Source organism: Pleurodeles waltl, chromosome 2_1 (genome assembly GCF_031143425.1).
Source record: "Pleurodeles waltl isolate 20211129_DDA chromosome 2_1, aPleWal1.hap1.20221129, whole genome shotgun sequence".
In the NCBI taxonomy this organism is placed as follows: Eukaryota; Metazoa; Chordata; class Amphibia; order Caudata; family Salamandridae; genus Pleurodeles; species Pleurodeles waltl.
The window spans coordinates 162,761,245-162,786,881 of NC_090438.1; the positions used below are offsets into that span (position 1 = coordinate 162,761,245).

At 46.6% G+C, this 25,637-nt stretch overlaps 1 protein-coding gene across 4 annotated transcripts in view; it reads right to left on the reverse strand.

Moving 5' to 3' along the window:
- The window catches only part of STAG2 (STAG2 cohesin complex component), a 987,179-nt gene that overhangs the window by 824,977 nt on the left and 136,565 nt on the right, over positions 1-25,637 (reverse strand). For all 4 annotated transcript variants that reach the window (XM_069211859.1, XM_069211886.1, XM_069211877.1 and 1 more), the window contains exon 3: positions 8,432-8,488. In XM_069211859.1, the coding sequence (XP_069067960.1) occupies positions 8,432-8,488 (57 nt within the window). The remainder of the gene's footprint in view (positions 1-8,431; positions 8,489-25,637) is intronic.

A 25,637-nucleotide genomic window follows, 5' to 3' on the forward strand; every position in this document is an offset into this window, starting at 1 on the left:
GGAGACTTTGGGACCCTGCCACGTAGAAGAATCCACAAGACCTAGACACATCAGAACAATAAATATCCGAGTGAGTCCAGGGTGGTGTGATTCACAGGTACCCTGCATCATTTTCTTACCCACAATGCCCTGCACACCTCCAATTTTGCTGAAAATCACATTTTCCTGAAGGAACCCTCCGTAATCTGCAGGAATCCACAAAATTCCTACCACCCAGCATTGTCACATCTATACCGATAAAACTTCTGCCCCACTGGTCAGCCTAAAAATTATTTTATTAAACAGACCTTTTGGATCGGTTTTGGTTCCCCATGGTAGGAAATCTGTCCCGGTGCGGTGGTCCCACACAGGAATGTGGGAATTTTTTATTTTTATTTTTTTTTTGCAAAATGTGTAATTTGCTGAGGATTCTGGGTACGAAAACATTGGGGGATCCACATAAGTCACACCTGCCTCGACTCCCTCAGGTCTAGTTTTCAGAAATGTTTGGGTCTGGTAGGTTTCTCTGTATGGCTGCTGAGCCCAGGACCAAAAACGCAGGTGCAAAGGTTTTCTTGATGCTTATTTTTCACTCTATATTTCAGCAAATGAATTGCTGTATACCCGGTATACAATGAAAACCCACTGCAAGGTGCAGCTCATTTAATGCCTCCGAGTACCTAGGGTTCTTGATGAACCTACAAGCCCTATATATTCCCGCAACCAGAAGAGTCCAGCACATGTAAAGCTATATTGCTTTAAAAAATCTGATATCGCAGGGAAAAAAACATGGAGAAAAATGGCTTTTTTTTCACCTCAATTTAAATATTTTAGTCCAGCTGTTATTGTCTGTAGGAAAAGCTTGTTGGATCTTCACAAATTACCCCTTGCTGAATTCAGAATCTTGTCTACTTTTCAGAAATGTTTAGCTTTCTGGGATCCAGCATTGGTTTCACACCCATTTCTGTCACTAACCGGAAGCAGGCTGAAAGCACAAAAGAAAAAAATTAGTAAAAATGGGGTATGCCCCAGTAAAATGCCAAAATTGTGTTGAAAAATGAGGTCTTCTGATTCAAGTCTGCCTGTTCCTGAAAGCTGGTAAATTTTAGCACCGCAAACCCTTTGTTGATGCCATTTTCAGGAAAAACACCAAAAGCCTTCTTTGGCAGCCCTTTTTTCCAATTGTTTTTCTTTTCTTTCTTTTTTGCTGTATTTTGGCTGATTTCTTGGTCTCCATCAGAACCCACAAGCTTATGTGGACAAAACATTGAGGGCTGATGCACGAACAGCTCCAAATAGCTAAAAAAAAAGGCCTGGCACCTGAGGGGTCAAAGGATAAGCACAACCTGGTGTGTCTGATAGTAAAGCTCTTGTACTTACACTACTTATTGCTCTGTCTGCTGCATCAAGGGCACATTTTATGGAACTGTCAGAGATTAAGTTATCCTCCTGAACAATTTGTTGTCTTTTTTTTCCCCTTATAATCTTCAGGGAGATGTTGGAGGAGTTCCTCCATTTGATCCCACTAGGCTGTCATCATCTTGCCAAAGGTCCTTAAGTATTAGCTAAGCGCCAGTGGTTAGCTGCTTTTACCAGACGCATCTATTAGTCTGGATTCTTTACCCCACAGATTGGCCTCTGCTGATGTTTGTGAATTCATTCTCTCACAAGCATTAGATACTACCAACGAGTCTGGAGGGAGCTGGCCCTTAATATACTGAGGATCTGATAGTGCAGCTGTGTAATTTGTTATCTACTCGTGGAGTAACAATACATGCCCTTACTGGATCCTTAAAGATCTCTCTCCATCTTTAAGTATGTCTTCTGCACGGCTGGTTATACCTTTTGGGATACTGGCATGCTCTGGTAGCAGAAGATAGGGTTTCAAATACAAGGCCCTCCTCTATTGTGGTCTGTGTGTAATCGGACCTAGTAGTATGCAGTTGCTCTAGCTATAATTTCATGGAATGATGTTGCATCATCCAGAGGGGAGAGGTCAGCTGGGTAGAGGTATGGGTCATTATCTCCACTGAGGTCAATGTCATAGGTATTCTGTGGCTCTATAGCCATCTGATGTAAGGTATCACCTTCCCCTTGATCCCATGTGAAGGACTGTGGGGAATCCTTGCAGTGTAACCACCTATATCGCTAAGCAAGTGATGTGGTGAAAAAGGTGTTGAGTGATAGCAGTGGCAAAGCAGGCAGAGGTGGATGTAGAAGACAAGTGGCAATGTCCTTTTTCTTTTTAGGAGATGCGGCTAACTCCTCAAAAATACGTTGGCGCTTTCATGCTCTAGGCTCCAAATGCACTGCTTTTGCCAAAATACGCCCTGTAGAAGGTTGAATAGGCATTTTCAATTGTTTCGAGGCATTGTTTTTCTGCCATAGTCTCTAGAATGGGTTCTGGTGCAGAGTTGGTATGTTTCAGAGCCAAAGGCTACCTGTGTTTCAGTACTGAGGTGGTCGGAGCCGAAGTTGTGGATGTGGAAGTGATCCAAGCTGATGAGAAAGATGTTCGGCTCGGCACAGAGACTGGCCAACTGAACAGCAGAGATGTGCTTCAACTTGGTTTGCAGTGCCAGGCCCGAGGGCAAGGCAGCCTTAGCAGATGGTTGGTGCCTACCATGGCCTTAAGGCAGTGATGGCCCAGGAGCCGTAATTTCGCTCGAAACCAGGAGTCTTTTAGTAGGCTGGACAGGAGCATCAGTACTAGCTGCACGTTGTCCTGAAGGAAGATCTAGGATCTGTACTCTGAACTGTACTTTTAAGTCAGACTCTGTCTGGATGTAAAGGGCCTCCTCTTCTGCTGGCATATGTGGCTGTAGATACACATGCTTTGCACAGACTGTAAGGCAGTCCCTCCATAAAGCGGTGGCTAACGAACGGGAGCTGCAATTGTTTGGAAAAGTGTTCTAAGCACTGCTTGCCCAACACTGGCTTGTTGGTGTGCTAGTTTATCTACACAATAGTGTTTTGTAAAGGTATGTGGTGTAGGCCATGTAGCTGCTTTACAAATATCTGCTATAGGTATGTTACCTATAAATACCATCAAAGCACCCCTTTTTCTTGTGGATAGTGCTCTAGGTGTCACAGTTAAGAGTATGGCTTTAGCATAGCACGTTTGAATACACTTGACTATTAACCTAGCTATACCAGTTTTTGATATAACATTTCCTTTGTGGGATATTGAAAAGGCTACAAAAAGTTGTTTACTTTTTCTGAACTGTTTGGTTGTAGCTACATAACGCATTAGAGCTCTTTTGACATCAAGAGTGTGTAGAGCATTTCCACTAAAAAAATCAGGTTGTAAAAAAACAAACTGGTAATTGTATTGATTGGTTGATATGAAATTGTGAAACTACCTTTGGAAGGAATTTAGGGTTAGTTTGAAAAACAACTTTATCTTCATTAATCGGGAAGAATGATTCTTCCAAGGTTAAAGCATGGAGCTCACTCACGTCTAAAGGAAGTGATAGCCACCAGAAAAGCTACCTTCTATGAAAGGAATTGCAAGGGGCATGCATGTGTGTAAGGAAATGCCTCCTTGGCATGGTTACGCCCTGACTTTTTGCCTTTGCTGATGCCAAGTTATGATTTGAAAGTTAGCTGAGGCCTGCTAACCAGGCCCCAGCACCAGTGTTCTTTCCCTAACCTGTACCTTTGTTTCTGAAATTGGCACACCTTAGCATCCAGGTAAGTCCCTTGTAACTGGTACCCCTGGTACCAAGGGCCCTGATGCCAGGGAAAGTCTCTAAGGGCTGCAGCATGTCTTATGCCACCCTGGGGACCCCTCACTCAGCACAGACACACTGCTTGCCAGCTTGTGTGTGCTGGTGGGGAGAAAATGACAAAGTCAACATGGCACTCCCCTCAGGGTGCCATGCTAACCTCACACTGCTTATGGCATAGATAAGTCACCCCTCTAGCAGGCCTTACAGCCCTAAGGCAGGGGGCACTATACCATAGGTGAGGGCACCAGTGCATGAGCACTGTGCCCCTACAGTGTCTAAGCCAAACCTTAGACATTGTAAGTGCAGGGTAGCCATAAGAGTATATGGTCTGGGAGTCTGTCAAACACGAACTCCACAGCACCATAATTGCTACACTGAAAACTGGGAAGTTTGGTATCAAACTTCTCAGCACAATAAATGCACACTGATGCCAGTGTACATTTTATTGTGAAATACACCCAGAGGGCATCTTAGAGATGCCCCCTGAAAACATACCCGACTTCCAGTGTGGGCTGACTAGTTTTACCAGCCTGCCACACACCTGACATGTTGCTGGCCACATGGGGAGAGTGCCTTTGTCACTCTGTGGCCAGGAACAAAGCCTGTACTGGGTGGAGGTACTTCTCACCTCCCCCTGCAGGAACTGTAACACCTGGCGGTGAGCCTCAAAGGCTCACCCCCTTTGTTACAGCGCCACAGGGCATCCCAGCTAGTGGGGATGGCCGCCCCTCTGGCCACAGCCCCCACTTTTGGCAGCAAGGCTGGAGGAGAAAATGAGAAAAACAAGGAGTCACTGGCCAGTCAGGACAACCCCTAAGGCTAAATTGAGTATTTAAGGCCCCCAGAACCTAGGAAGATAGATTCCTGCAACCTGAAGACGAAGAAGGACTGCTGACATGAAGCCCTGCAGAGAAGACGGAGACACCGACTGCTTGGGCCCCAGCCCTACCGGCCTGTCCCCCACTTCAAGAAAAACTGCAACAGCGACGCGTCTCCCAGGGTCCAGCAACTTCTGAAGCCTCAGAGGACTACCCTGCATCTAAAAGGACCAAGAAACTCCAGAGGACAGCGGCCCTGTTCCACAAAGACTGCAACTTTGCAACAAAGAAGCAACTTTTAAAGACCACATGTTTCCCTCCGGAAGCGTGAGACTTTGCACTCTGCACCCGATGCCCCCGGCTCGACCTGCGGAAAACTAACTACAGGGAGGACTACCCGGCGACTACGAGCCCGTGAGTAGCCAGAGTTGACCCCCCTGAGCCCCCACAGCGACGCCTGCAGAGAGAATTCAGAGGCTCCCCCTGACCGTGACTGCCTGCTTCAAAGAACCCGACGCCGGGGAAAAACACTGCACCCGCAGCCCCCAGGACCTGAAGGATCCGAACTCCAGTGCAGGAGTGCCCCCCAGGTGGCCCTCATCCTAGCCCAGGTGGTGGCTACCCCAAGGAGCCCCCCCCCCCCTTGCATGGATCGCTGAAGAGACCTGCGGGTCTCCTATTGAATCCTATTGCAAACCAGATGCCTGTTTGCATTCTGCACCCGGCCGCCCCTGTGCCGCTGAGGGTGTACTTTGTGCCCACTTGGGTCCCCCCCCGGTGCCCTATAAAACCCCCCTGGTCTGCCCTCCGAAGTCACGGGTACTTACCTGCTGGCAGACTGGAACCGGGGCACCCCTATTTACATTGAAGCCTATGCGTTTTGGGCACCACTTCGACCTCTGCACCTGACCGGCCCTGAGCTGCTGGTGTGGTAACTTTGGGGTTGCCTTAAACCCCAAACAGTGGGCTACCTTGGACCCAACTTTGAACCCTGTAAGTGCTTTACTTACCTTTGAAACTAACAAATACTTACCTCCCCCAGGAACAGTTGATTTATGCACTGTGTCCATTTTTTAAATAGCTTATTGCCATTTTTGCCAAACCTGTACATGCTATTGTGATGATTCAAAGTTCCTAAGATACCTGAGTGAAATACCTTTCATTCAAAGTATTGTTTGTAAATCTTGAACCTGTGGTTCTTAAAATAAACTAATAAAATATATTTGTCTATATAAAAACCTATTGGCCTGGAATTGTCTTTGAGTGTGTGTTCCTCATTTATTGCCTGTGTGTGTACAACAAATGCCTAACACTACCCTCTGATAAGCTTACTGCTCAACCACACTAGTACAAAATAGAGCATTAGAATTATCTCTTTTTGCCACTATCTTACCTCTAAGGGGAACCCTTGGACTCTGTGCATGCTATTTCTTACTTTGAAATAGTACATACAGAGCCAACTTCCCACAATGTGCATGTAGTGACTCAAAAGGGGGACTCATGAGCCTTGTGAGAACAATGTTAAGGTTCCAGGATGGTGCCAGAGGTACCCTTGGTGGGATGACTTGTTTAGGTCCTTCCATAAATGCTTTAGTTACTGGAACTCTAAATAAAGAAGTATGGTGTCTGTTTTGGAAGATCAGCAGCTATAGCTGCTAAATGAAGTTAAATGGAAGTATAAGCTAAATTAGCTTTTCGTAATGCAGTAAGCAAGCAATATCTTGAAACGTCGGCTTATGAAGGTCAACGTTTTTTGGTTGGCAGTAGCAGACAAAGCGTTTCTACTTTGCTGCATAACACTGTCTAGTTGTGGGTCTATGTGCTTCTTTGAGAATGTCCATACATTCTGTGGTAGTTGTGAATATCCAAACTATGACTTCAGGAGCCATATTGCTACGTTTAGTGACTTGGGGTCTTGATGTCTTATTTGCCCTTGATTCTGTGTTGAAAGGTCAGGCCTGTTGGGGAACTAGTGAGAGAAGTGCTGAGAACCACAGTTGGCGTGCCCATGTAGGAGCTACAAGTATCATAGTGAGGGAAGATTGCCTGAGTTTCCTAACTAGAAAAGAAATGAGTGGGAGGGGCAGAAAAACATAAGCAAATATCCCTGACCAGCTCATACATACAGCAAAGCCTTTGGACTGAGGGTACCTAGATATGAAGTTTTGTCACTTTGCGCTTTGAGCGGTGGCAAATAGGTCTATTTGAGGTTTTCCTCACTTTAGAAAGTACTGTTGAAGGACTTGCGGGTGGAGTTCCCACTAGTCGGCTTGATGTTGCATCCTGCTGAGGTCTACAAAATGATTGTCTGTTCCTGGGAGATACTGTGCCACTATCTGGATGTGGCGAATTGCCCATTTCCATATTGTCTATGCAAGACAGCTGAGATGATGGTGTTCCCCGTTTTTGAAGATAATACATGGCATTGATGTTGTCTATACATGCTAGTACTACTTTATGTTGCAAGCATGGTAGGAACGCCTTAATTGCTAAGGTCTGCCTGCAGTAACAATTAATTGATGTTTAAGGACTGGTGAGTAATATTCCATAGGCCTTGCACTGTGACGTTGTGGACATGAGCTCGCCAATCCGTCTTTGATGCGTCTGTTGTGAGAATGATCGGAGGCATAGGGGCCAAAAAGGGCAGCCCTTTTCATAAGTTTAGTGGTGCTCCACCATTGCAGAGTGATGAGCCAGGTGGGTCCAACAACACTAGATTCTTCCAGTTGACCCTGTGCTTGAGACCACAACTGAGAGAGACAATATTAAAGGGGACTCATGTGAAGTCTGGAATGAAGTGTGATGGAAATACAGGATGCCATCATCCCTAGCAGATACATGAGCGTCCTCACTGTGTACGACTGGTTCTCCATTAACTGAGAAATCAATGAGTGAAACGTTTGCACACAGGCCTGGGCTTGGAAAAGCTAGACCCAACAGCGTATTGAGTACCGCTCCTAGATAAGGCTGTATATGAAGCGGTTGAAAATGAGATTTGAAATAACGGATTGTGAATCCCAGAGTGTGTAGGAGATGGATTGTGATTAGAGGGTAATTTTGACAATGCTGTAATGTGCTGGCTTTGATGAGCCAGTCGTCCAAGTAAGGGAAGGTATGAATGTGCTGTCATCTGAGATGTATGGCAACTACTGAGAGACACTTGGTGAATACTCTGGAAGCGGCTGTGACCCCAAAAGGTAAGACCTTGAAGTGGTAATGTTTTCCTGCAACCACAAATCTGAGGTAGTTGTGGTGTGCTGGATGAATGGAATATGAAAATAGACGCCTTTTAGATCTAGTGCCATCATAAGGTCACCTTGTTGGAGAAGGGGAATGATATCCTGAAGAGTGACCATATGGAAATGCTCTCATAGAATGTATCCCCTGAATGGGGTTAGTCAGTCGGGTATAGCTTGCAGCATAGTGAGCAATGGCCCCAAATCTTGACATACCCTTGCAACTGAAGACATTACATTAAACACACGGTGATTGGAGGAGTGCTTACATTAATTATAATCCACTGGCTATCCCCTGAGGGGGATTGGGGAAAGGGGGGGGGGGGGGGGGGGGGGAGACTCATCCAAAAACAAAACTCTTGAAATAAACATTGACTGATTGTACCCGTCCTCCACCCCAAGAGGCTAAGTGCCCACAAGGAGTGACTTGGTTATACCACTGCAGGGTATTAGTATAGTGTCCCACACTGTATAATTCTCTATAAACACTAGCACCTCAAGAAAAGCTTTTACATGAATCTTTTTGACACATCAATTTTGTTAGTCCAAAAGAAGTAAAAATATTTTGGGGCTAGAAAATGTAGTTAAGGGGTTAATTACATTAGTCCAAAAAAAAGCTGTATGGCAACTGCATTTTGACACTCGACTACCGAAGGACTAATCATACCTGGGAACAGCATTGCAGGAGAGAGGACCCATGTCATGGATATTGGAGTCTAAGGGTCTGCGAAGACAAGAGAAAGTAAGGTTTTATTAATCCTACTTCACTTTCATTGGTGTTAAAAACAAATCAAGATATCAATGCTTATGTGAGGGATCCTGTATGAACTCAAAATGTGCTAGAAGGGCAACAATGTATGCATTCTAAAGAAAAGTATTGGAATATCACTCAGACAAAATACACATTTAATTGATAAACATGCTAAATATTTGATATACATAACAAGTAGGGGTGCATGTGGAGATATTTTCACTTTAAAATGTTGATTCTGCTCTTTTTCCAACTTTCACTGGCCCATCATGATTGTCAGAGCTGCGTATTTCATTCTAATGGGGCTGTCAGTGCAAGGATCCAAATATCAACTTGCCCACTACAATTCTAGTTCAGAGAGGTGGAGGGAGGGTTCCATTGATATTTAAAGGCTAGTAACACAGTAATGTAGGATAACAAGAAACAACCTCTACCTCCATTCAAAGTTCTTTATGATTCATTAATTATAAAGTACATCAGCATGCCTGTCATTTGATTCACATTGTACAAACCTACGAGAAGAGGCATGAACAGAAAGCAAGCAACTTGGCCAAAGAGGTATGAACCTCAAAGGCAACTATTCTAGAGTCATAATCAAGTCAATTTTGACTAAAAACATGACTTATTTCCAGGTATCTGCTTAAATATTTAGATAATTAGGCATTTCTAATAACAGCCGAAGTTTCTGATTTGCCTCCGAGAAAGGATAGATGGGCTTCTGATAAACAGTACTAATGCATGACATTATCTATCTCCTTACAGACTGTTGTTCAGAATGTTTAACATGTGCAGGTAGTGTAATCTACAAATAGGTGCTTCAGTTTTGGGTGTTTCTTTAGTTTGAGGATAATACTTTACTGCACTTAAAATTTAAAACATTAATTTATCTGGCCAATAAGGAACATTTATTGACTAAAACGAGACCAAATGTGCTTGGTTTGACTACCTACCTCCTATAGAGGTAGACTTTCTTGCAAAAAGAATATGTTCAATGCCCCACTAGGTAATCTTCAATTACTAGAACCATGTAAAATTATCTATGCTGGTATTTTTGCAATAGTAGCAGCTAAACGTAACGTATATGGTAGAAATGTATACTTTGCCTTATTAAAGCAAGTCTTCGGGCCAAGCAGTTGCATCAAGCAATCTAGATCACATTCCTTAATTATGTTAGCTCTCTCTCCCCCCCGCGCCACTCTCCCCCTCTCCCGCCCACGCCACTCTCCCCCCCACCCCACGCCACTCTCCCCCCCACTCTCCTCCCCCCCCCCCCCACGCCACTCTCTTTCTACACTCCACAATTGGCACCCTCGTGCCCTATGTAAGTCCCTAGAAGATAATACCTAGGTACCCAGGGCACTGGGGCACAAGGGTTCCCAAGGGGCTGCAGCATGTATTTTGCCGCCCATGCAAAATGTGTCTTCAGGCATGCAATTGCAGCCTGTGTGAAAAGGTGCATGCACCCTTTCACTACAGGTCACTGCACCAGGTGAGTCACCCCTATGGCAGGCCCTCTTAGCCCAAAGGGCAGGGTGCAAGTACTTGTGTGTGAGGACATACCTGCATGAGCAGAGGTGGCCCTACGAATTCCAACTCCATTTTCCTGGACTTTGGAAGTGCAGAGAAGCCATTTTACCTGCATACCTGACAGTTCCTGCTACATCATGGTAACTCTGAACCTGGGCATGTTTGGTAACAATTGTCAGAATCATACCCCTATACGGTTGCGAGCATTGGTTGTATGATTCCATGCACTCTGGGCGCTCCTTAGAGAACCCTCAGCTTTGCTCCTACCAGTTTGCAGGGTATTCCCGGGCAGCCTGCGCTGCTGCCATCCTACAGACAAGTTTCTGCCCTCCTGCTGCTTGACAAGCTCAAGCCCAGGAAGGCAGAACAAAGGATTTCCTTTGGGAGTGGGAGGCAATACCCTCCCCCTTTGAAAATAGGTGTTACATGGCTTGGGAGATGTAGCCTCCCCAAGCCACCTGTATGCTTTGAAGGGCACTCTTGGGCCCTCCTTGCATAAACCGGGGTTGCACCAGTCCTGGGACCCCCCCCTGGTCCCTGCTCTGGCACGAAACTGGACAACAGGAAGGGAAGTGACCACTCCCCTCTCCATCACCACCCCAGGGGTGGTGCCCAGAGCTCGTCCAGATGGCCACTTGATTCGGTCATCTTGAATCTAAGGTGGGTAGAGGACCCTGGAAGCATCTGAGTGGCCAGGTTAAGCAGGCGATGTCACAGGCCCATCCTGATAAGTGGTCAATCTGCTAGGTGACCAATCCCCCTTTCAGGGCTATTTGGGGTCTCCCTCTTCAGTGGGTCCTCAGAGTTGACATGCACGATTCCAGCAGGACTCCCCTGCATCGTTTACTTAATTTTCTGGCCACCGGGACTGCAAATGGACTCTCCAGGAACAGAATCTGCAACTCAAGCAACAACTCCACTTTGCAACATTGTTTCTCCAGCTCCTTCCAGCAACTACAACATTTCACCGGCTGCGCATCTTCGGAGGGTGATGAGTCGTCAGCCTGCACAAGAAGCAAGAAGGAATCTTCCTTGGAGTGGAGGAGTCACTCTCTGCATCCGCAGGTATCAACTGCAACGACGTCCAGCTGCACGGATCTTATCTCCTGCAAAACTGTGTGGATCCTGTAACACAGGTGGTGGTCTGGAGTGGTCCTCTCTACCAGATGTGCAACTTGGGAGATTTAAGCCCTTGCCTCTCCTTGCAGGAAAATTCTCCTGTGCACCGTGACTACTGCAGCTACCAGGGCTTGTTGGCTCTTCTTCCAAGGGATCTTCAGGCTCTGTGTAGCGCAGCCTCCAGCACTCTTCCCCGCAACGTGCAGACTTCTGCCTGCTGCTCCAGTTACGTGGGACTCCACTCCAGGTCTACTGAGTGGGCCTCACTGAGACTCCTGTGCCTGCGAGTTGACTGTGGGGGCTGCATCCTCGACTTCTGGCTCTTCTCACTGCTGAAGGTCACCTGGGACTTGCCTCCTTGGGTTGAATTCCCCCAGATCTTCCTGGCACCCGGCAGCTCTGGTCTTTGCCAAGGCTTGTTGGTGGTTTTTCCACACCACTGACTGACTGCAACACTCCTGGAACTCTTCCTCTGCTCCTGTGTTGCATAACCTAGACCTGGTTTTGCATCTCCAGAAGGGTGGGTGGTGGCTCCTGCACCAACCGGATACTCCAACTGGACTTTGTCCGCTTCATATGCAGGTCCTCTTCTGGCATGATCCATCTTCTGTTTCTTCCAGTCTTGCACAGTCCTTTTACAAAGTTTACTTGTGGGTTTGGGGAAAAAAACAGGTACTTACCTCTTCTCTCCTAGTCGCTGCAGGGGCACTCTGGTACTTACCATTTGGGATTCCTAGCTCCTCCAGGTCCCTTCCACAGATTCCACTTCCTTGGTGGGGAACTGACTTTCACATTCCACTACCTTAAATATGATTTGGTCTCCCCCTATGGTCTCCGTTATTTTCTGTTATTTCACTGCTCTCTATTGCTTTCTTTGCACTTTCCTGACTTCTAATATGTATATAATAGTGTGTTTACTCACCTGCTAGCAGAGTATTGCCTATATAATATTTTAGTATTGTGTTACTGTAATAAATTACCTTTATTTGTGGAACACTGTGTGGTTATTTCATCTGTAATAGTGCTGTGTGACTACAGTGGTATTGCATTAGCTTTTCATGTCTCCTAGATAAAGTCTTGGCTGCTCATCCACAGCTACTTCTAGAGCCCTGGCTTCCTAGACACTGCCTACACCTCACTAATACTGGGGTATAAAAATACAGCATGAGCTCCATGGGTGCTGGGTGCAGCCCCTGCCAGGACAAGCGAAGCCCACTCCAGTTATTTATTTATTTTTAATGCACCTACCTTGTTGTCTAGTAAGGTTTCAGCTCCCCATGAGGTGGGCAGATTGTGGAAATTCCTCCCTATTGCCCGCCAGGGGTACTGATCAGTGGGAAGGAGGCCATGCTATGGAGACGCTCCAACCTTGAAACTGAGAGGTGGTCTAGCTAAACACCACTGAGTCACCAAAAAATGTCACGCCAAATGGGATTGTTAGTTTCTAGTTTATAAAATTAAGCTTACAATAAACAGTTGCCTACAAGTATTCTACTAAAGTTGGCAACAAATAGAAGTAATTGAAATGCCTACACAGCCATTGTAGCTAAGGACTCGTCTAGAATTACTGATAGGGCAATAATTTACTGTCAAAGATGACAATGCTGCAGTTTACGCCTAAAACAGACGGCACGGGATCAACTAGTCATTAGGACTGTTTAAACTAAACAGATGCTGGCAAACCTATTCCAACATAATCAAAAAATGATCAAAGATAGCACAGCACCAGAACTTTAGCATATTGACTGTCCTTTTAGAGCAACACCACTGTTACAGGTAGTAAGTAGATTACTAAAGAAATGGTAAAACAATTTCAGCAAACCTCACCCATCCCTCTTAATGCATTAAGAACCACAGTGTGATAGGTGGTCTTTACAGGCATTGGCAAAGCCAATGGGTTTCCCCTAGACAAGATCTATTGGCTTTGTCAATGTATTTTTCAAGTATGGGGGTGGGTAAAACAAGAGTCAGAGAAGGTGGTAGTGGGTTAAAAGCAGGGGTAAAAACAACAGCAGAGGGCAGGGGTGATAGGTTAACATAGTTAATGCATGTTGAAGTCAGAGCTGCCGACTTTGGAACTGGGGGATCTCAGGCTCAAATCCCTTAACTCCGGAACAGGAAAGAAAAGAAGAAAAAAAAAATTAAAGTGTCCATGTGTAATGTAACTGATGATTAGGTATAATGCTCCAACACTGGGTTGAGTATGTGCTATATAAAACCACAAATGGAGACAAAAGACATGCGGGTGGAAGGCACGAAGGAGGGGGCTGAGGGTTGGGGGGGGGGGGGGGGGACGCAATCGGAGGCAGAAACAGGGGTAGGTAAACAGAGCAGGGATTGAGGTGCGTTAAAAGCAGTGTGGGTGGGAAGTTCGTTAAAAACAACAAGGCAGTGTGTAAGAGGTTAACACAAATAATGAAAAAAGTGTCTACAGAGCCAGTGGAAGGAAATTGGCCACAGGAAGGAGTGCTTGGCCCAATCTCAATGGCATGGACGAAGACTTCAAGTCCAGGAGGAAGCTGGAGATGGGGAAGAATTGCCAACCACCATAAAGCAAGGAAACAAGAGTGAATTGGGAGCCAACTAATGGTAAGTAAAGGGAGTAATGGGCGGGCTCCAAGGACCTTTTAAGGTGTGTGTGTGTGTATATATATATATATATATATATATATACACACAGGGAGTGCAGAATTATTAGGCAAATGAGTATTTTGACCACATCATCCTCTTTATGCATGTTGTCTTACTCCAAGCTGTATAGGCTCGAAAGCCTACTACCAATTAAGCATATTAGGTGATGTGCATCTCTGTAATGAGAAGGGGTGTGGTCTAATGACATCAACACCTTATATCAGGTGTGCATAATTATTAGGCAACTTCCTTTCCTTTGGCAAAATGGGTCAAAAGAAGGACTTGACAGGCTCAGAAAAGTCAAAAATAGTGAGATATCTTGCAGAGGGATGCAGCACTCTTAAAATTGCAAAGCTTCTGAAGCGTGATCATCGAACAATCAAGCGTTTCATTCAAAATAGTCAACAGGGTCGCAAGAAGCGTGTGGAAAAACCAAGGCGCAAAATAACTGCCCATGAACTGAGAAAAGTCAAGCGTGCAGCTGCCACGATGCCACTTGCCACCAGTTTGGCCATATTTCAGAGCTGCAACATCACTGGAGTGCCCAAAAGCACAAGGTGTGCAATACTCAGAGACATGGCCAAGGTAAGAAAGGCTGAAAGACGACCACCACTGAACAAGACACACAAGCTGAAACGTCAAGACTGGGCCAAGAAATATCTCAAGACTGATTTTTCTAAGGTTTTATGGACTGATGAAATGAGAGTGAGTCTTGATGGGCCAGATGGATGGGCCTGTGGCTGGATTGGTAAAGGGCAGAGAGCTCCAGTCCGACTCAGACGCCAGCAAGGTGGAGGTGGAGTACTGGTTTGGGCTGGTATCATCAAAGATGAGCTTGTGGGGCCTTTTCGGGTTGAGGATGGAGTCAAGCTCAACTCCCAGTCCTACTGCCAGTTCCTGGAAGACACCTTCTTCAAGCAGTGGTACAGGAAGAAGTCTGCATCCTTCAAGAAAAACATGATTTTCATGCAGGACAATGCTCCATCACACGCGTCCAAGTACTCCACAGCGTGGCTGGCAAGAAAGGGTATAAAAGAAGGAAATCTAATGACATGGCCTCCTTGTTCACCTGATCTGAACCCCATTGAGAACCTGTGGTCCATCATCAAATGTGAGATTTACAAGGAGGGAAAACAGTACACCTCTCTGAACAGTGTCTGGGAGGCTGTGGTTGCTGCTGCACGCAATGTTGATGGTGAACAGATCAAAACACTGACAGAATCCATGGATGGCAGGCTTTTGAGTGTCCTTGCAAAGAAAGGTGGCTATATTGGTCACTGATTTGTTTTTGTTTTGTTTTTGAATGTCAGAAATGTATATTTGTGAATGTTGAGATGTTATATTGGTTTCACTGGTAATAATAAATAATTGAAATGGGTATATTTTTTTTTTTGTTAAGTTGCCTAATAATTATGCACAGTGATAGTCACCTGCACACACAGATATCCCCCTAACATGGCTAAAACGAAAAACAAACTAAAAACTACTTCCAAAAATATTCAGCTTTGATATTAATGAGTTTTTTGGGTTCATTGAGAACATGGTTGTTGTTCAATAATAAAATTAATCCTCAAAAATACAACTTGCCTAATAATTCTGCACTCCCTGTATATATATATATATATATATATATATATATATATATATATATATATATATATATATATTTTTTTTTTTTTTTTTATTTACACGAAATTTCTTCGAAACCTAAAAGGTGCCTTTCCTGATTTATGTCCTGCACTACATTGACATCAGGACAAGTGTTTCGCAAACGTTAATTACAGGGAATTTTAAATTAATTCCCACTTGGTGGCAGTGTTGCTCCACAGAATAAAGTGGAGTAATCCAATGTTGATTCCTACAGTAAATGTATTAGCTCTTGAAAGCTTTGAGCAAAGTCGCGGGGGACTTTTGAGGACTACAATGAGGTTAAAATACAAGTATCCATTAGAGATCAACATTTTAACCTCCAGTTCTAAAATGAGACTACGCAAAAGTTTAATTTTCTCCTGTAAATGACAAAACTGAGTTTATCAACAGCCATCCTTAGAAATTCATTAACCGACGTTGGTTAACTGTGACCGAGAAGCTCAGGGTTCTAAGACTGGAGTGAACCGAATAAAGGGAGTGCAGTAACTAAAACAAACGGACTAATTTTAAAAATGTAGAAATTAAAGAGTAAGTCAAAACTCTACCACAGATTTCATATGGAAAGGAAAAACATCAAAAGACACTCCATCCTTATATCCAGAGCAATGGCAGTCGTAGGTGTAGGAGAGCACCCTTCCTGGCATGGTTAGCTCCACTGTTTGTCTGGTATCTGATGTAATTTCGAGTGGAAGTGCACTAAATCCATGCTAATCAGGTGCCCTAGAGCCAGATCTTTCCCCAAAATTGCACAGCTGTTCCCAAATAGAAAAACCTTTAGCACCCACTCTAAGTCCCTAGTAATTGGTACTAATCGTATCTAGGACCTGGGGTACTAACAAGGTTCCCCAAGGGTTGCAGCATAAATTGTGGCACTATAAGGGACCCCTCACCAAGTCATTGCTTGTCTTGGTGCAGACAAAAGTGAAAACGCAACAGTCCTCTAACACTGTATGCAGTATACGCAACTCACCCTCTAGTAGGCTTACAGAGCTAAGGGCAGGGTGCATTGTATTACATATGAGGCATGGCTGCACAGGTAGATATGACCCTGCTATGTCTGTCGATTCTCAGACATAGTATATGACCAGGGAAGTAATTTTAAATACATGTGCTGGACAGTGGTCACTATGAGTTCCCCAGCTACCTGAAGGCTTCACTGAACACAGGAATGTTTGGTATCAAACATCTGATATTGATACCAGTGCTGGATTTACCAATACATGCCCCTAGAAGGAACCTTAGAGGAGGCCCCTGAAAACCTTTCAACTACTAGTGTGATAACTGACTGGTCCTGACCTGCTCAGCCACCTGGGGGGGGGGGGGGGGGGGGGGGGGGGTCTCTGGCCCCTAAGGTGACAGCCAGCGTTCTCGGAGGCCAGAGTCAAAAGCCTCCGCTGGGGTGTTGACACCTTCTCCAGACAGGATGGACATTCCTGGGCAGGAAGAACATTCCGGGACAGGAAACTTCAAGGGTCTAGCCGCCTTTTTATTGCAATCCAAGTCTCTCCAAAAGGCAAAGATGACCAATAACCCCAAAGTCCTGTGCCCACTTTTTGGCAGCAAGATAGGAGGGAAACTTCACATTAGGAGGTGTGCGCACCTCATGTCAGTCCCACCCCTAAAGTGAACGAGCTGAAGTGGACACCACTTTTAAATTCCTCCATCTTGTTTTTGGAGGAATTAGACACCGCTAGGGTCAGGGTTATGCCCACTTCCCAATGGAAGTTGTCATGAAGAGGGTGTAGTCACCATAAATGTGGGAAACCTATTGGCTGCCACCTGACACTTCCGGTAATGCCCCTAAGTAGAGTATTTAGGTGGCACCCCTGAACCAAAGAACTTCGATCCCTGCTGACCTGAAGGAGGACACTTCAGAGATGCAAAAGGCATGAATGGAAGATCCAGGACAAGAATTAAACAAAATTACAGTGTGTCCATTTTTGCAAGTGAAAAAGTATTTATTCTTAAAACATGCTTAGCTTGTAGCAAAGGTCTTGGCCTCAAAGTATTTTTTTTTTTAAAAGTGTTATTTTTCTAAATTGGTCTTGGACATATTCTTTGAGGATGTCTGATTTATTGCTTATGTGAGTACAATAAATGCTTTGATAAGCCAAACTGCTTACTTACAATACCCCAAAAGAATAAGTTACTTACCTTCGGTAACGCTTTTTCTGGTGGATACAATAACTACCTGTGGATTCCTCACCTAAAGAATACTCCCCTCGCACCAGCCTCGACGGAAATTTCTTCTAGCTCTGCACGTCGACGATGACGTCACAATCGCCCGACTCCACGCGACGCCGTATGACGTCATCCAGGCAATAAGAAGCCCTCGTCGCCGTGCAGACATCAGTTATCACAATGTTTTACCTGCCATAGAGGCGAACAGGTGAACATTGACCTTGAAGAGAACATAATCACATCAAATGAAGTGAAAACACAACATTTATTACAATAAAAATAAAAAGAAAGTAACGGCAATAACTGCTCCATATGGAAACAAATATGTCAGTCAAGTTCAATCATGTTTCCTTGAATTATCTAAATCAGAGAAAGAAATGCATATATACATGCCATAACTATATACATGATCCAAGCATATACATATATACAAGACAACAGTGCTCACCCATGGATTTCATGGTACGACCAGTCAGGCAACAGGGAGGCGGGTGGGACGTGAGGAATCCACAGGTAGTTATTGTATCCACCAGAACAAACGTTACCAAAGGTAAGTAACTTATTCTTCAGATGGATACACCTACCTGTGGATTCCTCACCTAAAGAATAGAGTCCCAAAGCAGTACTACCTCCGGAGGTGGGTGCCCGAATGGTCAAACCAAGAAATCCTGCAGCACCGAGCGAGCAAAAAGGCCATCCCTCCTAACCTCAGAATCCAAACAATAATGTTTGACAAAAGTATGGAGGGATGTCCAAGTCGCCGCCCTGTAGATGTCAATCACAGCACCACCCCTAGCTAAAGCCGAAGAGGCAGCCTTAGCTCTGGTGGAATGAGCACGAAGCCCCACAGGTGGTTCTTTCTTCGCCAAGGAATAACAAAGCTTGATACAGAGAATGACCCACCTGGATAGTGTTCTCTTGTGGACTGCTCTACCTCTCCTCTTCCCCACATATCCAACGAAGAGCTGATCATCTTGCCTGAACTCCTTTGTCCTGTCGACATAGAAGCTCAATGCTCTTCGTGGATCCAGTCGGTGGAGCCTCTCTTCCTCCTTGGATGGATGAGGCGGAGGTTAAAAGGAAGAGAGAGTAATAGATTGCCCCAAGTGAAAGGGTGTAACAACCTTCAGGAGGAAAGCCGCCTTGGTCCTTAACACCACTTTATCTCTAAAGAGGGAAAGGTATGGAGACTCTACGCTAAGAGCCTTAAGCTCACTGACCCTTTTGGACGATGTTACGGCTACCAGGAATACAGTCTCGAGAACCAGCAAACGCAAAGCACAAGAATGCATTGGTTCAAATGGCGATCCCATTAGAAATGCTAATACTAAATTAAGGTCCCACTGAGGCATAACAAATGGTGAGGGCGGAAACTTATTAGTAAGCCCTTTAACAAACCTCAAAACAATAGGAGACTTAAACAAGGAAGGCTGATCAGGGAGGCACAGAAAAGCCGACAGTGCAGATAAAAAACCCTTAACTGTGGCAACTGCACAACCCTTCTGCGCCAGGGAAAGAGCAAATGGCAATATGTCAGACAAGTGAGCCTTTAAGGGATCAAGTCTGTTCTCTCCACACCAACATACAAATTTAGCCCAACGACTTGCATAGATCGATATGGTGGAGTGTCGCCTGGCCGATAAAATAACATCCACCACCTCCGGTGGGAGAGAAAAAGCACTCAGATTGCCCCGTTCAATCTCCAGGCATGAAGGTGCAGACTCTGGAGGTGGGGGTGTAGAATCTGCCCCTGCGACTGTGAGAGGAGGTCTACCCTGTAAGGGAGACGGAGCAAAGGGCAGAGAGAGAGTTGGAGAAGGTCTGTGTACCACACCCTTCTTGGCCAATCAGGAGCTATCAAGATGACCTGGGCTCGATCTTGGCGGATCTTCCTCAGAACTCGAGGAATCAGGGGTATGGGAGGAAACGCGTAAAGCAACTGACCCTTCCAAGACATCTGAAACGCGTCCCCCAAAGCTCCTTGCAACGGATACGGGAGGCTGCAAAATAACGGGCACTGCACGTTCTCCTGAGTAGCAAACAGATCTATCTGCGGACACCCCCACATCTGGGAGATGTAAAGAACCAGATCTGGATGAAGACGCCATTCGTGGTCAACCGAGCTGCGTCGACTGAAAACATGTGCACGTACATTCAGAACCCCCGCCAAATGATATGCTACCAAGCAAATCTTGTGGTCCTGAAGCCAGGACCAGAGTCGAAGAGCTTCCCTGCAGAGAAGATACGACCCCACTCCTCCCTTGTTTATATACCTGTAAGGAAATGGCTCCCTGTTGCAATTACCCCCCACTTTTTGCCTGATACTGATGCTGACTTGACTGAGAAGTGTGCTGGGACCCTGCTAACCAGGCCCCAGCACCAGTGTTCTTTCACCTAAAATGTACCATTGTCTCCACAATTGGCACAACCCTGGCACCCAGGTAAGTCCCTTGTAACTGGTACCCCTGGTACCAAGAGCCCTGATGCCAGGGAAGGTCTCTAAGGGCGGCAGCATGTCTTATGCCACCCTAGGGACCCCTCACTCAGCACAGACACACTGCTTGCCAGCTTGTGTGTGCTGGTGGGGAGAAAATGACTAAGTCGACATGGCACTCCCCTCAGGGTGCCATGCCAACCTCACACTGCCTATGGCATAGATAAGTCACCCCTCTAGCAGGCATTACAGCCCTAAGGCAGGGTGCACTATACCACAGGTGAGGGCATAGGTGCATGAGCACTATGCACCTACAGTGTCTAACCAAAACCTTAGACATTGTAAGTGCAGGATAGCCATAAGAGTAAATGATCTGGGAGTCTGTCAAAAAGCGAACTCCACAGCTCCATAATGGCTACACTGAATACTGGGAAGTTTGGTATCAAACTTCTCAGAATAATAAACCCACACTGATGCCAGTGTTGGATTTATTAAAAAATGCACACAGAGGGCCTCTTAAAGATGCCCCCTGTATTTTTCCCAATTGTTCAGTGCAGGACTGACTGGTCTGTGCCAGCCTGCTGCTGAGAGACTAGTTTCTGACCCCATGTGGTGAGGGCCTTTGTGCTCTCCGAGGACAGAAACAATAGCCTGCTCTGGGTGGAGGTGCTTCACACCTCCCCCCTGCAGGAACTGTAACACCTAGCAGTGAGCCTCAAAGGCTCAGGCTTCGTGTTACAGTGCCCCAGGGCACTCCAGCTAGTGGAGATGACCGCCCCCTGGACACAGCCCCCACTTTTGGCGGCAGGTCCAGGGGAGATAATGAGAAAAACAAGGAGGAGTCACCCACCAGTTAGGACAGCCCCTAAAGTGTCCTGAGCTGAGGTGACCCCTACCTTTAGAAATCCTCCATCTTGAGTTTGGAGGATTCCCCCAATAGGAATAGGGATGTGCACCTCCCCCCCCCCCTCAGGAAGGAGGCACAAAGAGGGTGTAACCACCCTCAGGACAGTAGCCATTGGCTACTGCCCTCCCAGACCTAAACACACCCCTAAATTCGAGTATTTAGGGGCTCCACAGAACCTAGGAAACTAGATTCCTGCAACATAAGACGAAGAAGGACTGCTGAGCTGAAAAACCTGCAGAGAAGACGGAGACACCAACTGCTTTGGCCCCAGCTCTACCGGCCTGTCTCCCCACTTCAAAAGAACTGCTCCAGCGACGCGTTCCACAGGGTCCAGCAACCTCTGAAGCCTCAGAGGACTACCCTGTATCTAAAAGGACCAAGTACTCCCGAGGACAGTGGTTCTGCTCCAAGGAAGAAGCATCTTTGCAACAAAGAAGCAACCTTGAAAGAACACACGTTTCCCACCGGAAGCATGAGACTTTGCACTCTGCACCGGACGCCCCCGGCTCGACTTGTGGAGAACCAACACTATAGGGAGGACTCCCTGGCGACTGCGAGCCCGTGAATAGCCAGAGTTGACCCCCCTGAGCCCCCACAGCGACGCCTGCAGAGGGAATCCAGAGGCTCCCCCTGACCGTGACTGCCTGCTTCTAAGAACCCGACGCCTGGTAAGGACACTGCACCGCAGCCCCCAGGACCTGAAGGATCTGACCTTCAGTGCAGGAGCGACCCCTAGGTGGCCCTCTCCCTTGCCCAGGTGGTGGCTAACCCAAGGAGTCCCCCCCCTTGCCTGCATCGCTGAAGAGACCCCTAGGTCTCCCATTGAACTACATTGCAAACCCGACGCCTGTTTGCACACTGCACCCGACCGCCCCCGTGCCGCTGAGGGTATACTTTTTGTGCTGACCATTTATGTGAAAACTGTATATGCTATTTTGCTAATTCAAAGTTCCTGAAGTTCCTAAGTGAAATACCTTTCATTTAAAGTATTGTTTGTAAATCTTGAACCTGTTGTTCTTAAAAATAAACTAAGAAAATATATTTTTCTATATAAAAACCTATTGGCCTGGAATTGTCTTTGAGTGTGTGTTCCCCATTTATTGCCTCTGTGTGATCAACAAATGCTTAACACTACCCACTGATAAGCCTACTGCTCGACCACACTATCACAAAATAGAGCATTAGTATTATCTAATTTTGCCACTATCTTACCTCTAAGGGGAACCCTTGGACTCTGTGCATGCTATTTCTTACTTTGAAATAGTGCATACAGACCCAACTTCCTACAATACCACATCGCGGTAGTGTTGTCCGTCAGAATCTGGACCGACTGACCGCGAATGGAAGGGAGGAAGGCCTTGAGAGCCAGGCGTACTGCCCGCGATTCCAACAGATTGATGTGAAATCTCTGTTCCACTGGAGACCAAAGGCCTTTGACCTCCAGGTCCCCCAGATGAGCTCCCCACCCTAGAGTGGAAGCATCCGTTACCACTGTGGCTACCAGTGGAGGCAGCGAGAACGGCCTTCCTTGCGACAGGTTGCCGATCGCTGCCCACCACTGAAGATCCACTGCAGTGTCTCTGGTGATCGTAATCGAATCTTCGAGATCCCCTTTGTGCTGAAACCACTGCCTGCAGACGCACCACTGAAGAGCCCTCATGTCCGTCCCCCCCCCGCCCCCCCCCCCCCCCCAGTGCCCTACAAAATCCCCCTGGTCTGCCCTCCGAAGTCACGGGTACTTACCTGCTGGCAGACTGGAACCAGGCACCCCCTTCTCCATTGAAGCCTATGCGTTTTGGGCACTTGACCTCTGCACCTGACCGGCCCCGAGCTGCTGGTGTGGTAACTTTGGGGTTGCTCTGAACCCCCAACGGTGGCCTACCTTGGACCCAACTTTGAACCCTGTAGGTGGTTTACTTACCTGCAAAACTAACACTTACCTCCCCCAGGAACTGTTGAAAATTGCACTGTGTCCAGTTTTAAAATAGCTTATTGCCATTTGTGTGAAAACTGTATATGCTATTTTGCTAATTCAAAGTTCCTAAGTGAAATACCTTTCATTTAAAGTATTGTTTGTAAATCTTGAACCTGTGGTTCTTAAAAATAAACTAAGAAAATATATTTTTCTATATAAAAACCTATTGGCCTGGAATTGTCTTCGAGTGTGTGTTCCCCATTTATTGCCTCTGTGTGTTCAACAAATGCTTAACACTACCCTCTGATAAGCCTACTGCACGACCACACTACCACAAAATAGAGCATTAGTATTATCTAATTTTGCTACTATCTTACCTCTAAGGGGAACCCTTGGACTCTGTGCATGCTATTTCTTAGTTTGAAATAGTGCATACAGACCCAACTTCCTACAATACCACATCGCAGTAGTGTTGTCCGTCAGAATCTGGACCGACTGACCGCGAATGGAAGGGAGGAAGGCCTTGGAGAGCCAGACGTACTGCCCGCGATTCCAACAGATTGATGTGAAATCTCTGTTCCACTGGAGACCAAAGGCCTTTGACCTCCAGGTCCCCAAGATGAGCTCCCCACCCTAGAGTGGAAGCATCCGTTACCACTGTGGCTACCAGTGGAGGCAGCGAGAACGGCCTTCCTTGCGACAGGTTGCCGATCGCTGCCCACCACTGAAGAACCACTGCAGTGTCTCTGGTGATCGTAATCGAATCTTCGAGATCCCCTTTGTGCTGAAACCACTGCCTGCAGACACACCACTGAAGAGCCCTCATGTGCCAGCGTGCATGAGTGACCAGCAGTATACAAGAAGCAAACAGACCGAGCAGACGAAGGACCTTGAGGACTGGAACTACCGCTCCATTTCAAAACATCGGAATCAACGCCTGAATATCCTGAACCCGCTGGGGCGGAGGAAAGGCCCGATTCAATGTCGTGTCCAGTACTGCCCCTATGAACAGGAGGCGTTGAGAGGGCTCCAGGTGAGATTTGGGCACATTGATTGAAAAACCCAGGTCATACAACAACTGAGTTGTCGACTGGAGCCGACACCGCATGAGCTCTGGAGTCTTGGCTTTGATCAACCAATCGTCCAGATAGGGAAACACCGCTATCCCTCTTCTTCTGAGCTCTGCAACTACCACCGCCATCACCTTCGTGAAAACTCGAGGTGCTGAAGTAAGACCAAATGGGAGGACCGCAAACTGATAATGGTACTTCCTGTGCGATTTGATGATCGGAATATGGAAGTACGCGTCCTGCAAATCGACAGACACCATCCAATTTCCTTCGTTCAACGCCAAAAGAACCTGTGAAAGGGTCAGCATTTTGAACTTTTCCTGCCTGAGGAACCAATTCAAAATTCTAAAGTCCAGATTTGGTCGTAATCGAACATCCTTTTTGGGGATCAGGAAGTACCTTGAATAACAGCCCTGACCCCTCTCCTGCTCGGGAAACAACTCTACTGCCCTTTTGCCAATAGGGATAACACCTCCTGTTGCAGTAACAGAAGATGGTCTTCTGAACAGAAGGATGGGAGGGAAGGGAGGAGGGAACTCCCGAAAGGGAAGAGCGTACCCCTTCTTTACAATGTCAATCACCCAAGAGTCTGATGTTATAAACTCCCACATTGGAAGAAATTGGGGACATGTGAACAGGGAGTGGTGGAGGACTAAGGCTGCTTTCCCTGCTGCACCCTCCCCAAGGAAGAGGCAGAGTGCTGCTGGGTGGCTCCTCTTGTACGTACTCTGCCCCTGAAGGATCTGTAAGGCAGGGAGCTTGCAGATTGTTGTGGTGCCTGGAACCTGCCATGAAAGGAGGAGCCACGTCCAAAACCCCTAAACTTCCTATACGACCTAAAGGACGAGGAAGTAGCCGCCTGAAGTCCTAACGACCTCGCTGTGGCCCTGCTCTCTTTCAACCGTTCAAGAGCAGAATCTGCCCTTGTCCCAAAGAGTGTTTCTCCATCAAAAGGCAGATCCAGGAGAGTCGCCTGCATATCCGCAGAAAAGCCTGATGAGCGCAGCCAAGCCTGACGTCTCGATACTATGGATGTGCCCATAGCCCTTGCCACAGAGTCAGAAGTGTCTAACCCAGACTGGATCACCTGGGTCGCCGCCGCCTGAGCGTCCGCCAGCAATTGCAACACCTCCTGCGACAAGTTCGGATGACCTTTTGCTTCCTCCATAAGGGCATGAATATAACGTCCCAAAATGCAGGTTGCATTGGTTGACTTCAAGGCCATACTACATGACGAAAAGGCCTTCTTTGCAGCATGGTCCATTTTCTTAGACTCCCTGTCCGCAGGGGTCCTGGGGAACGAGCCAGGAGAGGACCGGGAAGAACAGGAAGCCTGAACAACTAAGCTCTCCGGAGTTGGGTACTTGGAGAGGAAGACAGGGTCACCTGGAGCCGCACGATAGCGCCGTGCTACCGCCCTGTTGACACCTGAAGAAGTCACAGGTTTCTTCCAAATGTCTTTGATGGGGTCCAGGTGAGCCTCATTGAAGGGCAAGAGAGGCTCCGCCGCCACAGAAGCCGGATGCAGCACTTCTGTCAAAAGGATCCTTTTCACATCAGCAGCCGGAAGAGGAAGATCTAAAAAGTCTGCAGCCTCCCTTATCACTGCATGAAAAGATGCAGCCTCCTCAGTATACTCCCCAGGGGAAGCTTAATCCCATTCATGTGAAGTATAGATAACACTCGCA